General features: G+C 53.1%; 3 protein-coding genes across 3 annotated transcripts; all 3 read right to left on the reverse strand.

Annotated features, from left to right (window-relative positions):
- Nucleotides 1-1,281: 1,281 nt before the first annotated feature.
- On the reverse strand, nt 1,282-4,660 carry LOC309618774 (acetylcholine receptor subunit beta-like; the record flags this gene model as incomplete). Its single annotated transcript, XM_082373028.1, has 5 exons — nt 1,282-1,859; nt 2,164-2,311; nt 2,666-2,847; nt 3,341-3,564; nt 4,375-4,660. Coding segments are annotated over 5 exons (981 nt in total), but the record flags the coding sequence as incomplete, so codon positions are not given.
- A 412-nt stretch (nt 4,661-5,072) lies between these two features.
- LOC309618771 (uncharacterized protein SPEM3-like) lies at nt 5,073-7,305 on the reverse strand. The gene is made up of 3 exons (XM_082373022.1): nt 6,494-7,305; nt 6,288-6,345; nt 5,073-6,169 (listed from the first exon to the last, which is right to left on the reverse strand). Exons 1-3 carry the CDS (start codon nt 6,629-6,631, stop codon nt 5,292-5,294), a joined length of 1,074 nt encoding a protein of 357 aa, XP_082229148.1. The 5' UTR covers nt 6,632-7,305; the 3' UTR covers nt 5,073-5,291.
- Nucleotides 7,306-13,202: 5,897 nt separating this feature from the next.
- Nucleotides 13,203-16,581, reverse strand: LOC309618775 (acetylcholine receptor subunit beta-like; the record flags this gene model as incomplete). Its single annotated transcript, XM_082373029.1, has 5 exons — nt 13,203-13,780; nt 14,085-14,232; nt 14,587-14,768; nt 15,262-15,485; nt 16,296-16,581. Coding segments are annotated over 5 exons (981 nt in total), but the record flags the coding sequence as incomplete, so codon positions are not given.
- Between the last annotated feature and the right edge of the window lie 325 nt (nt 16,582-16,906).

Raw genomic sequence — 16,906 nt, forward strand, 5'->3', positions numbered from 1 at the left:
ATTTTGCAATTTTGTCTTTTGAAAATTATCAAGTCTTGTCAGTTTGTGCCCTCTTTCCCCATGTTCCCTGGGAAGAAGGGTGACGGTGGAGTGGAAAGGCCACTGGTTCTGTGCCACAGCACGCAAGATTTAGAATTCTACAGACTCTAGCTCTATACGTAGTGAGGACCCAGATTTAGAGAAACTGACCAATATTTATCTCCGCATTTGTGTGTGTGTCCAACTCTCTAGGCCAATAAACCAACAAGACAAACGAACTGTGCTCCACAGTGGGATGCCAGGTGCAATTATTGGCGTGGCTGGTGGGTCTGGCTGGACAGGGACATGCTAACCTTGTCCCACAGGGATCCCTACAAGTTGTAGCCCTATTCTCCCTCTTAGGACAACAACTTCCAGCAGTTGAGTAGCTGTGAGAGCCTGTTGACCCTAGGTACTTCATTGTAATTGCTGCAGCCACTAGGCTCAAGCTGACTTTGCTCTGACCTCCAGGCAGAAACATTAACACAGCCTGCTGGGCACAAGATCTTCATCTCCCAGATGAAGCCTTTTCTCCAAACTGAAAGGAAACTGAGGCACAAAATGTGTGATGGCCATAAGAGACACCAACACCCTTTCTTGTTCCACTCCTGGCCTCCCACGGGCTTCAACTCCCTGTCCCTCCTCCCCTCCCCTGTATTTTGTCTAGTGTTATGCAGGGATGGGCAAGTAAAATGAGTGGTCAGGTGGGTGGGGCCTTTGAGGAATTCTGGTACAAATACCTTGACCAGAGTGGGCAGCCACTAATCAGCTCTAGCAGGTTGCTGCCAACAGGGGAATCAGACCTGGTGCTACTGTAGTTCTTAAAAAGTTTCAAGAGAAGCCAGAAATCCAAATTTCTCTGTGAAATATCCACATTTTAAAAGTAGCAAACCAATTCAAATTTTAAATTCTGCTGGCCAACAACATGGGCCAAACAAAACACACCAGTTTGTAACCTCTGATGTATACTGCCTAATGCTTTTGTTCTCATCTTCTCATATGATCCTCAGACTAGGGAGCAGATACTATTATTAGCTTCATTTTACAGATGGGGAAACTGAGGCACAGAGCAGTTTAGTAGCTTGTCCAAAGTTTGAGCACCAAAGCTGGAACTTGAGGTTTTTACAGTGTGCTTTTTTATCCTCATTACAAATGTATCCTTTCAGAAATAACTTTTTTTATCCTAATGATAATACATACTACAAAATACAATAAACTACAGAAAGGTAAAAACAAAGAAAAAACGACCACTAGTCCCCAACATGCAAATATAAGCGATATTAGTGTATTTCCTTACAGAAAAAAATTTCCCTATTCATTCAACCAGAGGTAGCGGCCATATAGGTTAGGATCTGTGCTAGGTGCTGGGGATATTACAGTGAACAGACATAGTTCCTGCCCTCAGAAGGCTTACAAGCTAGCGATTGTTCTTTGTTCCATTCATTGCCAACCTAGGTGTGAATATCCAATGGAGCTTCTTCAAGAAGCCAAAGAGTAAATAAGCGGATAGTGCATTTCAGGTGGGCCCAAGGCCCCCATCTGCCCAGTCCCACTTGGGCTTCCTCCCTAGAAACGAAATGATGAGAGGATTGGACTCCTAGTGCAGGAGTTAAGATGCAGAAAGGGATAGGGCTTGAGAGTACTACCAAACTAACTCTCAATTCAACTGGCCGAGGACCTCGGTCTCGGCCCTCTCGTCCTCAAGGAGAGGGGTCGGGAGGGGGCAAGTGGTACGTGGCGTCCAGAAAGATGACGAGGGTCCCGACGCTCGTGAAGATGATGAAGGTCCACAGGAAGAGGCGGTCCACCACCATGGCCACAAACTGCCAGTCCTCCTTCAGCTGAGGGTAGGAAGAGGAAACTGTTCCTGAGCTCCAGACCCCCAGGGAAGGCGGCCCCAAGGCCCTGTGCCGCACCCAGGTCCTCCTACCACGGCTTTGAGACAAGGGCGGGCCCGCAGAATAGCAGAGAGCGAAACTGCGGGCGACGGATGTGAGTAAAGAACAAGTCGGAAACCAGGGGGCGGGACCAAGTGAGGCAAACTTCCAATCAGAAATAAAATCGAGTGCTGGGGGCGGAGCCTAAGTTTGCGGGTGGAGCCAAGGCCACCCAGGCCTTGCCTTGGCCCACCCTCTTCGGACTCACCGCGTCGTGGTCCTCCTGTTCCTGCAGCTGTTGAGCGATGTAGCTGATTGAGGAAACGACCTCCCGTAGCTCGGGAGGCAGGCCCACAGCCCGGTTTGGACCATCGATAAATCGCCGCAGGTCCGGGGCAGACAGTTCAGGCTGGAACCTGAAAGAGGCGAGTCTGTTTGGCCACGACCGGGGCGCAAAGACGGCCTGCGCGGGTGCTCTAGCCCCCGCCCCAACTCCCTCCTCCAACGCCCGTCCAGGTTTCAAAACGTGAGAGAGCCCTTCAGGTTGCCTCTGACAGCGGCGCCCTCTCTAGCCTTCCGCAATTCCTCCTATTCCCGTACGCTTTAGTCCCCACCTCCCCGCAAAGTGGGCAACAGAAGGGATACTGCAACTCCCATGATGCTCAACCACGACATCCTCCAGGAGCTTAGGACGCCTGCCTGCGCACAGTCTTCTGGGAACTGTAGTTCTCCCTCTCCCTTCTACGTGGGCGATGGGGAGTAGATACTACCTGTTGGGTTTGGGGAAGAGAAAATCATTTGGTGGCTTGCGGATGAAATATTCATCTGTTCCCCGACCCCAGCCACTTCCTGGAGAATCCCTGAGAGGTATAGGAGGTGGCTCCGGTATCTGGTCTCTCTCAGGCTTGGGTCTCTTCAGACCCAGATACAGAGGGAGTTTGTGGATAAAGATCTGCAGAGTAGAAGAAGAGGCGTGTTGGAGGGGGCTCTTATGCTTTCAGACCAGAAGGGAAGCCGCCAACCACCCCCACGGCACGTGCCCATTCTTGCGCATGCGTGCATGCATCCCACAGATGAAATGCAACTACACAGCCCAAGAGTTCTTAAGTGGGTTAGGAGGCATCCTGACTGGAAAGAAAAGTTCTGAGGGCTTCCACCCTGATAGTACCTAACCCTGAGAATGCTTCCTTGGGACCCACGATGGGCAGTATTGATGAAGAGAGTCTGGGATCTACGCAATGTTAATGATGGGAGGATAAAATTAATTGGGCAACATTTCAACACCCAAAGACCTTGGCACTTTGACACTCTACCAGGAGTTGTAGTTCTCCCTCAGGTCTGTGAAAGGGAAGGTTGAAGTTGGTGGGAGGGAGGAGCGATACCGGGACAAAAAGCCAAATACTAGGATTGAGAGTTAACACAGGTTGGAGAGGAGATCTTCTTACCTGACGGACCCAAAGGGGCATTTGGTGGGTGTAGGGTGAGCGATGGTGCAGGTTGAGGACTACGACGCTAAGGATGACTGAGAAGGTGACGAGGACCATGGTAAACATGAGGTATTTGATAATGATGGGGACAGACAGGGAGGTCTCAGGCACTTTGTCTGCCAGCAGCAGCAGGAACACAGTAAGGGTCAGCAGGGCAAAGATCGAGAGCCCCATCTTCTCTCCTTGGGGGACAGAGGGGAAGGCGGGAGGATTAGGCTTTGCCAGAAAGCAATCTCCCTGGCATAATCAGTGACCGTGTTTCCAGCTCACTCAAGGACAGGCTTTTGGAAGGGCCAACTGCATGCAAATAACTCCTACATTTATACCTCCAACCTGGACTGATTCCCCTAAATTCCACACTTGTATCCACCTGCCTACTTAACCTCTCCATTTGGGTGTCCAATAGACATCTCGAACTTCACATGTCCAAAACTTAATTCCCTCACCACCGACTCCCCACATAGTCTTCCCCAGTTCATAAATGACAACTCGATCTTTCCTGTGGCTCAGGCCATATCCCCTTGAGTCATTCTCAGCTCTCCTCTCTCTCATCCCATATCCAATCCATACCAAACCCTATTGGCTCTACCTTCAAAAGATATCCTGAAACTGATGACTTATCACGTCTACCACTACCATCCTGGTACAAGCCACCATTACCTCAGATCTGAGTTATTATAAAGGCCTCCTCTTTGCTTCATCCTTTGCCCCCCTGCTGACTGTTCTCAACAGAGCAGCCAGATTGATCCCGTTAAAATGTAAATCAGATCATATCACTCCAGTGGCTTCCCATCGCCTTTAGCATAAGAGTCCTTACTGAAGTCTACAAGGCCTTCCCATTAGCTCTCTGACTACATCTCCTACTGTTTTCTCTCTTGCTTACTTCATTCAGTTACACTGGCTATTTCTTGAATATGCAAGGCACACGCCACCTCAGAGCCTTTGCATTCACTGTTAACTCCTCCTGGTAATTTCTTCCCCCAGATATCTACCAGGGTCACGTCCGCAGGAGATAGGGCGCCGCAACCCTAGTCCCGGCCACCAGAGGGCGCAGCAGCGCCAGGGCCGCCGCGTGCGCTTGCAGCAGGGGAACGGGTATGCGCGTCTTGAGCGCCAGCTCTTGGCAGGCGAAGCAGAGCTGCCATCCGGAGGCGCCCGGCCGCTCTGTGCCGCCGCCGCCGGGCACCAGGTAGAAGGAAGACGACTCCGAGGCCAGCGGGCCGGCCCACGAGTGGCTCCGAGCCTCCTGGGGCCAGCCGGCCACGGACACCACGGGGATCAAGTCGAAAAGCAGGAGGCGGCGCGGGGGCCCGGGCGTAGCCAGGAGGATGGTGGTGACCCCCGCGTGGTGGGCTGCGTGGACCAAGCGCGGGGCACCCGGGACCGGAAACAGGGACTCAACGACCGCAGCCAGCGAAGCAAAGAACCAGGCAGCCACCTGGGCGGGGCACAACGTGGGCCACGCCCCCCGAGCCTCCAACGGCTGTGGCACTAACTGCTGGCTAACGGCGGCTGCTTTGGTGACGTCACCATTCGTTTTTTTCAGTGGTGAGAGTACCCAAGTCCTTTCTGGAGTACCCAGATTTCTGAGGGGGACACACATGGAATAAGTTCTGCTTTAACCTGCGGGCATCGTAGACCACCTGGCCGGAGGAGAGGCCTTGGCTGAAGGAAGACAAGGTAGAGGGAATAGAAGCTAGGATGGGGATAGGGGTGGTGGAAGGGACTGGAGTGGTCGTCAGGGCCATGACCAGCACTGGGACAGAGGTTGTGGCAGAGATCGGGACAGGGGCTGGTGTAGGGGCTAGGGCAGGAGTAGTAGCAGGGGCAGAAGTTGGGGGAGAGACTGGGGCCGAAGTTGGGGGAGGGACCAGAGTGTTGGCATGGGTATAGGTCAGATGAGCATGGGTCAGGGTGCAGACAGAAGTGTGGCCCAGGGACTGGGCTGAGGCATTTGAGGGGGCCTGGGCTTGGGCCGGGGCTGGGGTATGGGCTGAGGTATGCTCAGGGCCATGAACCTGGGCAGGGCTGCGCCCAGGGGTGAGGGCTGGGGAGGGGGTCTGGGCCTGGGGGGTGGTGTGCTCAGGGGGGTGGAAGGTGGAGCAAGTCTGGGCCTGAGGTGGGGCGTGCTCAGAGGGGTGGGTAGAGGAGAAGGTCTGGGCCTTGGCAGGTGTGCGCCCAGTGGGGTCCACTGGGGAGAAGGCCTGGGCCTGGGCGGAAGTGTGCTCATGGGCGTGGCCTCGGGAGCAGCTCTCGGCCTGGGGGGTGTGTGCTCAGGGGGGTGGGCTGAGGAGAAGGTCTGGGCCTTGGCAGGAGCATGCGCAGGGGGCTGAACTGGGGGGCGGGTCTGGGCCCGGGCTGGGGCCTGGGCTGGGTCATAGTCTGGGGTCTTCGTCTTGCTCTCTTGGGGCAGGCGGAGTGGAAGCACGTCCACCTTGCTCATCCTGCGGAGCTTGGAAGATGTCTCTTGCCTGGAGCAAAAGGTGGCTCGGGACGTTAAGGCTGTGACCGGAGGGGCCTCGCCAGCGCCCACTACCCCCTCCTTCCACAGTCCCCGTGGAGCCTCCATGGGAGCCCCAGCCCGTCCACACTGAGGCGGCCTCCAGCAGCACCCAGAAGCCTTCTCATTTTTTGTGTCTGGCATCCACGAGTCAAGGTGGTTTGGGTGCCCGAGCAGGAAGCTTGGGCGATGGCGGAAGCGGGAAGGAACTCTTGAGCACAGGTTCTTGGGATCCACGGAGCAGCGCATGCACATGCGATGGCTGCCTACACAGCTGGCTTGCTTGTCTGCGGGGAAAGGCGAGATGGGACAGGGCCTGGGTTCCTGAGGGGCTGAGAATCGAGGCAGGGATAGAAGAAAGGGGACAGGCCCACATCCCCTGAGCCCACGCTGGCGCCCACTCACCTTTGGGGAAAATATGATTGAAAAGTGTCCGCAAGGAGCTCTTCAGATGCCTCCAGATCTGAGGGAAGCAGGGGAGAGGGGAGGCCGGGAGCAGGGTGAGCCCTGAAATCCAACCCTTGTCCGGCCACACCCCAGCAGCCCTCCCACCTCAGCCCCTTCAAGACCCCAGGGCTCCCCTAACCCCGCTGCCCACATCCTGCACTGACCAGAGTCACCACGTTGATCCCCACGTTGAGCAAGATGAAGCTGCCCAGGAACAGAAGAATTGAGTCTCCTAGGTCCTGGCATTTCCTGGGGTTGGTGCCAGAGCACGGCTGGGCTCGGTAGTGGGTTTGCTCACCCATGGCCGTGGGTCCCAGGACTGCCTGGGCCCCCCGGCCTCCACATAGTCACTGGGAGCCAGACTCCTCTGGTGGGGGAGGGGGAGAAGGACTGGGTCATAATGGGGCAGGTGGTGGGGTCACAATGAGGGGGGAGGAGGAAAAGGAGGGCCCAGGGTGGCATTCCCTGGTAACCAGGTAATCAGGTAAGCTGAGCCTGGACAGTCAAACAGGGCCCGGAGGCCGGCACACCTCCCCTCGAGCGGTCAATCATTCGCTCACCGCCCGCTGACTCACTTGTTCAAATGACACATTCCATCTCTTGGCCCCTCCTGAGACTAGGAGGACCTTGGCCTCAGAGCCCTGGGGAAGGCCTGGCTGGAGTCCAGAGCCTCAGCCTTCTTCATGCCCTTCACTGGGCGTGGAGCTGGACCTGCCCAGATGTGGAACCTCCCAGTTTGGAAGCAGCTTCTTGTATGAGGCTCTCTGGGGACAGGGACAGCTGAGACACAGAGGAGGTGCCCAGAGACCAGTGGTTTGGAGTCTGCAGCTGCAGATCTCCTTAGTGCATGGTATAGGACCAGGAGGGGCTTGCTGGCAGGACTGTGGCCACTAAACCAAGGGGACCCTCAGGCCAAGAAGAGGACACTGGCTTCTTATTGCAGGAAGCCAAGGGCAGGGACCCAGGCTGGCAGAAGGAGTGGCTCTTCCAAGCCACAGACCACCAATGTTTCCTGGACTCTGGCGCTCTTTATTCCTCTCTCCATGCCCTGCCGCCCCCCGCCCCCGCCCCCGCCCCCGTTTGCTGCTGGTCAGTTCATTTTTCCCAGTCTGGCTCCCGTGCAGAGGGGGCCTCGAGGCCGAGGTGGAAGGCGGCAGCGAGTTGGCCCGCGCTCGGCTCTCCTGCACTTGCCGCTTCAGCTCCAGGCTGTCATACACCTGGTAGCTGGCATTGCCCCCCGGGTCCTGGCTGAGTGGCATGAAGGTGGGCCGGGGCGGAAGGTGCTCGGTAGCCTGGACGTCGGGCAGGGGCTGGGAGGAGCGGACGAGCAGGGCTGAGCTGGGAGCCGGGGCCCGCCGGTACGAGGCCTCGGCCAGCACCGTGAGGGAGGCGGAGGTGGTCAGAGGGCGCCGCACGGGCAGCATCTCGGCCCATTCGGCCGCCCGGCGCCGAACTCCTTGGGGTTAGAACAGAGGCCTAATAGGATGGATCTGAATAGCAAACAATAATGAGGGACATACACTAGGGCATGCGGAGAAATAGGGGACTCCACATCTCACTTGGGAGTAGAGGAGCCCTGGTCATTTAAATCTAGAAGCGTTCTTGCATGCAATTATAACTTCATTTTAGAGGTGAGACTGCAAGCCTAGAAAGGTTGCACATGACTTGTCCAAGGTCAGAGCTGAGCCAGAGAGGTGTTGGAAATGGGCTCTCCCGCTGGGACGTATCTCCTTGGAATCGGTGGTGGTAATGTTAGACAAGAACACACCGATAGTGTGCCTGTAGTGACCCAGGGATGGACATCTGACTCAGGGAAGGGACATATTAGTGTTGCCCACCTCAGACACACAAGTGGTGGCAGGGAAAACACTTTGCAATCTCGCAGCTTATGTGTGTATACAGAAGAGTTATCAGGACTGAAAATCAAGTCCAGAGGAAACTCCAGCTGGGCTAGGGCAGGGCAATGAGAAATTATGAGGGGAAGGAAATTGCTTTCAGCGGCCAGTGCTATCATGGACACAGCTTAAGTCCAGGCTGAAACTAGGAGCCAGAATAATAGGACAGAAAGATAGGACACCAGAGATACGCTCACAGATTAGACCAATGCATGCTGGACCAGGAATTCTTACATTCCTTTTTCCCAGGGGTCTGTCTCCACAGTGAACTAGGCCTAAGTCCATGGGCAAGAAAATTAAGTGGAGACACCTCGAGAAAATTAGAGGCCTATGAAGGAGGGCACCGTCAGAATCCAAGGCTCAATTTGGGGAGCCTAAAACACAAGGTTTCCTAGTCACTGACCAAGAGAGGTCTTCTCCCTCAGTAACCACGAGCCCCAAACACAGCCCAAAACGGGGGAGGCAAGTTTCCATACCTCTGGTCGTGACCCAAGAGACCAGATCAGGAAAACTGAAGCCTGGGCTTCTTCTCACAGTCTGGGGAAATCAGGCGTTGGGTGTCCATGCCTACATCTTACCTCCTCCCCAGAGGGTGGCTTCTGAGCCACCCTAAAAAGAACTACGTTCTCTGGGCTCTGGGGGAGCTTTAAGATGCTGGGGGTGGGTGACAGGGAAAGGAAAATTGCTCTAAACTCTAAAGCACTGCTCTCCAATAACATTTTCCATGATGATGGAAACGTTCTAAATCTGTGCCGTCCAATGCAGTATCCGCTAGCTCCATGTGACTACTGAGCACTTAGAAGATCATGACACTGAGGAACAGAATTTTTTTCTTTTTTGGCCAAGCCATGAAGCTTGCAGGGTCTGAGTTCCCCGACCAGGGATTGAACCGCGGCCACAGCAGTGAAAGCGCCAAGTCCCAACAACTGGACCACCAGGGAACAGAATTGGACGCCAGGGAAATTCTGTTCCCTGAGGAAGAGAATTTTTAACTTTTTAACTTAATTTTTAACAGAATTACTTTTCCTTAATTTTAACTAATTTATATTCTAATAGGCATATTTGGCTAGTGGCTACTGTAATTGACAATGCAGCTCTAGGGCCTTGGTGATAGCGGATTTAGCTAGACAGCGATGGAGGGAAAGCAGGGATAGTTTAGGTCCTCATCAGGCCCTGTGGGATGGGGCTGGGGTGGATGTCCTCACACAACCACAGAACACTTCTCTTGTCTCTTTATCCCTCATGCATGTCTGTCCCCTCTTTCTCTAAGTTTCTCATCACACACTGATATCCCCACTCCTTGATGGTCTCCGGTGAGTTGTTGGATGTCTCTCGGTGAAGGCGCCTGGGAGACAGAGCTTCGCATTTGTCCCTGCCCGCTCTGAACGGTCTCTGGCGGGCGTCAAAGACCCCATGCCCTAGCCGGGTGCCTGACCCAGGACAGTAGGGCTTCCAGCTGGTCTTGGGAGGCGCAGACATCTGGCGATAGTTCTGGCAGGCTGGAGGAACTGTATCCATGGGGTGGCACACCCAGTCTTGGCCGCCTGCTCGCCGGGAGGATGATTGCAGCTCAATCAGCACAGGTACCTCTGAGAAGGTTTGCAGGTCATTGGAGGTCACCTGAGCCTTGGGAGAGCAGGAGTTCTGACTGGGTGGGACAGAAGTCCCTGGTATGTGCTGCCCTGCATCCTCCTTTCGAGGACCTGCCTCACATATAAATGACTTTCGGGTCTGATGTGGGCCCAAAGCTTGGACAGAGTCAGTTCCTAGAGGGTTCTTGTGGAGGCCTGGATTTGGGATAAGGCATGAGTTGTTATGGAGGCCTGATCTCTTGGATGAGCCAGAGTCTTGAGTAAGGGCTGGACCCTTATGGGGGCCAGGATCTCGATTAATTCCTGAGTACTTGTGGAAGTTAGGGTCGTGGGTATGTTCTGAGCTCCTGTAAATTCCAGCATCTTGGGTAAGGCCACATCTCCTTTTGACTTCAGTGGCTTGGGTTAGGCCTGGATTCTTATGGAGGTCAGAATCTTGTGTAAGGCCTTGGCTCCTGCAGACTCCAGAATCTTGGGTAAGACCTGGATTCTTGTAGTCTCCTGAGTCTCGGGTAAGGCTTGAGCCCTTATGGAGGCGAGGGGTTTGCACAAGGCCTGGGCTCTTATGGAGGCCAGATTCCTGGCAAAGGCCTGAGCTCTTGTTGACTCCAGAGTCTTGGGCAAGGTATGGACTCTTCTGTGGCCCAGAATCTTGGGTAAAGTCTGGACTCCTAGAGACTCCTGGATCTTGGGCACTACCTGTACTCTTGTAACATCCAGAATCTTGAGAAGGGTGTGGGCTATTATGGAGGTCAGTTCTTTGGGAGAGCTCTTGACTTTTATAGAGTACAGTCTCTTGGTTTCGTTCTAGATTCCTATAGACTCCACAATCATGCATAAAGCCTGAGCTCCTCTGAATGTCAGAAGTTTGGAGAAACGGTGTGTTCTTGTGGAGACCAGAGGGTTGGGGGAGATATGGGCTTTTAAAGAAACGTCCATCTCGAGTAGAACCTAAGCTCTTCTGGGAGCCAGAACCTTGGGTAATGACTGGATTCTTCTGAAGGTCAGAGTCTTGGGAAAGGTTTGGATTCTTGCAGAGATAAGGGTCTTGGGTAAGGCCTGGAAGCTTGTGGAGTCCTGGATCTTGAGCAAGGCTTGGGTTCTTGGGGACGCCTGGCTCTCGGGTAAGGCCTGGGTTCTTGTGGAGACCTGGGTCTCGGGTAAGGCCTGGGTTCTTGTGGAGGCCTGGATTTGGGGTAAGGCCTGGGTTTCTGGAAACTCTACAGTCTTTTGAAGGGCCTGGGGTCCTTTGGAGGACAGAGCCTTGGTTGAGGCCTAGATTCTCACGAAGTTCAGGGGCTTGGGGCTGGTTTGGGGTTTGGGAAGTAGTGGATAACTGGGAGGGATGGGGCCCTGGGAAGAGAGGACAGACGGAGGAGACTTGGAGGTTGGGGGAAAGGTGGGGGGTTGTATTAAGGTGGAGGGCTTCTGGTGGTTGCTGTGTTGATGAAGGACAAAGGATCTGGGAGAGGGCTTCCCTGGTGGCGCAGTGGTTGAGAATCTGCCTGCCAATGCAGGAGACGCGGGTTCGAGCCCTGGTCTGAGAAGATCTGCAAAAAAAAAAAAAAAAAAAAAAAAAAAAATCACTAAAAAAATTCCCACAAATCTTGTTTCTGGCACTTTAGAAAAACTGCGGAAAAAAGTACATAATAAAGAATACATATATATCTACACACAAATTATATATATTATATATATATATATATATATATATATATATATATATATATATATACACACACACACACAGCGGAACCATAAGAGAGACTGAGGAAGGCCTTGGAGGCAGGGGGCAGATGCGTTAACAGTCCCCCTATATCCTTAACCTGCACTCCTCTGAGGCAAAAAGGCACAGAGATGGAAGGGGTTGAGGATGGACCAGGGAATTTGAATTTCAGAACAGGTCAAAATTCTAAAACCATGGACATTTTGGGAGAACTGAGACTGTAGACATTTATTTTTTTGAAAATATGATTTAGGAAAATAGTTTCCAGAATTTGGTGGTTCTGGGCAACAAAGGAGATTGTGGTGAAATGGCGATTAAAATACATGTATCTGAGTTGGGGAACTTGAATACTGTGAATTTCACATGTTGGAAATTTGGGATTTTGCAATTTTGTCTTTTGAAAATTATCAAGTCTTGTCAGTTTGTGCCCTCTTTCCCCATGTTCCCTGGGAAGAAGGGTGACGGTGGAGTGGAAAGGCCACTGGTTCTGTGCCACAGCACGCAAGATTTAGAATTCTACAGACTCTAGCTCTATACGTAGTGAGGACCCAGATTTAGAGAAACTGACCAATATTTATCTCCGCATTTGTGTGTGTGTCCAACTCTCTAGGCCAATAAACCAACAAGACAAACGAACTGTGCTCCACAGTGGGATGCCAGGTGCAATTATTGGCGTGGCTGGTGGGTCTGGCTGGACAGGGACATGCTAACCTTGTCCCACAGGGATCCCTACAAGTTGTAGCCCTATTCTCCCTCTTAGGACAACAACTTCCAGCAGTTGAGTAGCTGTGAGAGCCTGTTGACCCTAGGTACTTCATTGTAATTGCTGCAGCCACTAGGCTCAAGCTGACTTTGCTCTGACCTCCAGGCAGAAACATTAACACAGCCTGCTGGGCACAAGATCTTCATCTCCCAGATGAAGCCTTTTCTCCAAACTGAAAGGAAACTGAGGCACAAAATGTGTGATGGCCATAAGAGACACCAACACCCTTTCTTGTTCCACTCCTGGCCTCCCACGGGCTTCAACTCCCTGTCCCTCCTCCCCTCCCCTGTATTTTGTCTAGTGTTATGCAGGGATGGGCAAGTAAAATGAGTGGTCAGGTGGGTGGGGCCTTTGAGGAATTCTGGTACAAATACCTTGACCAGAGTGGGCAGCCACTAATCAGCTCTAGCAGGTTGCTGCCAACAGGGGAATCAGACCTGGTGCTACTGTAGTTCTTAAAAAGTTTCAAGAGAAGCCAGAAATCCAAATTTCTCTGTGAAATATCCACATTTTAAAAGTAGCAAACCAATTCAAATTTTAAATTCTGCTGGCCAACAACATGGGCCAAACAAAACACACCAGTTTGTAACCTCTGATGTATACTGCCTAATGCTTTTGTTCTCATCTTCTCATATGATCCTCAGACTAGGGAGCAGATACTATTATTAGCTTCATTTTACAGATGGGGAAACTGAGGCACAGAGCAGTTTAGTAGCTTGTCCAAAGTTTGAGCACCAAAGCTGGAACTTGAGGTTTTTACAGTGTGCTTTTTTATCCTCATTACAAATGTATCCTTTCAGAAATAACTTTTTTTATCCTAATGATAATACATACTACAAAATACAATAAACTACAGAAAGGTAAAAACAAAGAAAAAACGACCACTAGTCCCCAACATGCAAATATAAGCGATATTAGTGTATTTCCTTACAGAAAAAAATTTCCCTATTCATTCAACCAGAGGTAGCGGCCATATAGGTTAGGATCTGTGCTAGGTGCTGGGGATATTACAGTGAACAGACATAGTTCCTGCCCTCAGAAGGCTTACAAGCTAGCGATTGTTCTTTGTTCCATTCATTGCCAACCTAGGTGTGAATATCCAATGGAGCTTCTTCAAGAAGCCAAAGAGTAAATAAGCGGATAGTGCATTTCAGGTGGGCCCAAGCTCCCCATCTGCCCAGTCCCACTTGGGCTTCCTCCCTAGAAACGAAATGATGAGAGGATTGGACTCCTAGTGCAGGAGTTAAGATGCAGAAAGGGATAGGGCTTGAGAGTACTACCAAACTAACTCTCAATTCAACTGGCCGAGGACCTCGGTCTCGGCCCTCTCGTCCTCAAGGAGAGGGGTCGGGAGGGGGCAAGTGGTACGTGGCGTCCAGAAAGATGACGAGGGTCCCGACGCTCGTGAAGATGATGAAGGTCCACAGGAAGAGGCGGTCCACCACCATGGCCACAAACTGCCAGTCCTCCTTCAGCTGAGGGTAGGAAGAGGAAACTGTTCCTGAGCTCCAGACCCCCAGGGAAGGCGGCCCCAAGGCCCTGTGCCGCACCCAGGTCCTCCTACCACGGCTTTGAGACAAGGGCGGGCCCGCAGAATAGCAGAGAGCGAAACTGCGGGCGACGGATGTGAGTAAAGAACAAGTCGGAAACCAGGGGGCGGGACCAAGTGAGGCAAACTTCCAATCAGAAATAAAATCGAGTGCTGGGGGCGGAGCCTAAGTTTGCGGGTGGAGCCAAGGCCACCCAGGCCTTGCCTTGGCCCACCCTCTTCGGACTCACCGCGTCGTGGTCCTCCTGTTCCTGCAGCTGTTGAGCGATGTAGCTGATTGAGGAAACGACCTCCCGTAGCTCGGGAGGCAGGCCCACAGCCCGGTTTGGACCATCGATAAATCGCCGCAGGTCCGGGGCAGACAGTTCAGGCTGGAACCTGAAAGAGGCGAGTCTGTTTGGCCACGACCGGGGCGCAAAGACGGCCTGCGCGGGTGCTCTAGCCCCCGCCCCAACTCCCTCCTCCAACGCCCGTCCAGGTTTCAAAACGTGAGAGAGCCCTTCAGGTTGCCTCTGACAGCGGCGCCCTCTCTAGCCTTCCGCAATTCCTCCTATTCCCGTACGCTTTAGTCCCCACCTCCCCGCAAAGTGGGCAACAGAAGGGATACTGCAACTCCCATGATGCTCAACCACGACATCCTCCAGGAGCTTAGGACGCCTGCCTGCGCACAGTCTTCTGGGAACTGTAGTTCTCCCTCTCCCTTCTACGTGGGCGATGGGGAGTAGATACTACCTGTTGGGTTTGGGGAAGAGAAAATCATTTGGTGGCTTGCGGATGAAATATTCATCTGTTCCCCGACCCCAGCCACTTCCTGGAGAATCCCTGAGAGGTATAGGAGGTGGCTCCGGTATCTGGTCTCTCTCAGGCTTGGGTCTCTTCAGACCCAGATACAGAGGGAGTTTGTGGATAAAGATCTGCAGAGTAGAAGAAGAGGCGTGTTGGAGGGGGCTCTTATGCTTTCAGACCAGAAGGGAAGCCGCCAACCACCCCCACGGCACGTGCCCATTCTTGCGCATGCGTGCATGCATCCCACAGATGAAATGCAACTACACAGCCCAAGAGTTCTTAAGTGGGTTAGGAGGCATCCTGACTGGAAAGAAAAGTTCTGAGGGCTTCCACCCTGATAGTACCTAACCCTGAGAATGCTTCCTTGGGACCCACGATGGGCAGTATTGATGAAGAGAGTCTGGGATCTACGCAATGTTAATGATGGGAGGATAAAATTAATTGGGCAACATTTCAACACCCAAAGACCTTGGCACTTTGACACTCTACCAGGAGTTGTAGTTCTCCCTCAGGTCTGTGAAAGGGAAGGTTGAAGTTGGTGGGAGGGAGGAGCGATACCGGGACAAAAAGCCAAATACTAGGATTGAGAGTTAACACAGGTTGGAGAGGAGATCTTCTTACCTGACGGACCCAAAGGGGCATTTGGTGGGTGTAGGGTGAGCGATGGTGCAGGTTGAGGACTACGACGCTAAGGATGACTGAGAAGGTGACGAGGACCATGGTAAACATGAGGTATTTGATAATGATGGGGACAGACAGGGAGGTCTCAGGCACTTTGTCTGCCAGCAGCAGCAGGAACACAGTAAGGGTCAGCAGGGCAAAGATCGAGAGCCCCATCTTCTCTCCTTGGGGGACAGAGGGGAAGGCGGGAGGATTAGGCTTTGCCAGAAAGCAATCTCCCTGGCATAATCAGTGACCGTGTTTCCAGCTCACTCAAGGACAGGCTTTTGGAAGGGCCAACTGCATGCAAATAACTCCTACATTTATACCTCCAACCTGGACTGATTCCCCTAAATTCCACACTTGTATCCACCTGCCTACTTAACCTCTCCATTTGGGTGTCCAATAGACATCTCGAACTTCACATGTCCAAAACTTAATTCCCTCACCACCGACTCCCCACATAGTCTTCCCCAGTTCATAAATGACAACTCGATCTTTCCTGTGGCTCAGGCCATATCCCCTTGAGTCATTCTCAGCTCTCCTCTCTCTCATCCCATATCCAATCCATACCAAACCCTATTGGCTCTACCTTCAAAAGATATCCTGAAACTGATGACTTATCACGTCTACCACTACCATCCTGGTACAAGCCACCATTACCTCAGATCTGAGTTATTATAAAGGCCTCCTCTTTGCTTCATCCTTTGCCCCCCTGCTGACTGTTCTCAACAGAGCAGCCAGATTGATCCCGTTAAAATGTAAATCAGATCATATCACTCCAGTGGCTTCCCATCGCCTTTAGCATAAGAGTCCTTACTGAAGTCTACAAGGCCTTCCCATTAGCTCTCTGACTACATCTCCTACTGTTTTCTCTCTTGCTTACTTCATTCAGTTACACTGGCTATTTCTTGAATATGCAAGGCACACGCCACCTCAGAGCCTTTGCATTCACTGTTAACTCCTCCTGGTAATTTCTTCCCCCAGATATCTACCAGGGTCACGTCCGCAGGAGATAGGGCGCCGCAACCCTAGTCCCGGCCACCAGAGGGCGCAGCAGCGCCAGGGCCGCCGCGTGCGCTTGCAGCAGGGGAACGGGTATGCGCGTCTTGAGCGCCAGCTCTTGGCAGGCGAAGCAGAGCTGCCATCCGGAGGCGCCCGGCCGCTCTGTGCCGCCGCCGCCGGGCACCAGGTAGAAGGAAGACGACTCCGAGGCCAGCGGGCCGGCCCACGAGTGGCTCCGAGCCTCCTGGGGCCAGCCGGCCACGGACACCACGGGGATCAAGTCGAAAAGCAGGAGGCGGCGCGGGGGCCCGGGCGTAGCCAGGAGGATGGTGGTGACCCCCGCGTGGTGGGCTGCGTGGACCAAGCGCGGGGCACCCGGGACCGGAAACAGGGACTCAACGACCGCAGCCAGCGAAGCAAAGAACCAGGCAGCCACCTGGGCGGGGCACAACGTGGGCCACGCCCCCCGAGCCTCCAACGGCTGTGGCACTAACTGCTGGCTAACGGCGGCTGCTTTGGTGACGTCACCATTCGTTTTTTTCAGTGGTGAGAGTACCCAAGTCCTTTCTGGAGTACCCAGATTTCTGAGGGGGACACACAT

Source organism: Balaenoptera borealis, assembly GCF_965194805.1.
Source record: "Balaenoptera borealis genome assembly, chromosome: 20".
Classification (NCBI taxonomy): domain Eukaryota; kingdom Metazoa; phylum Chordata; class Mammalia; order Artiodactyla; family Balaenopteridae; genus Balaenoptera; species Balaenoptera borealis.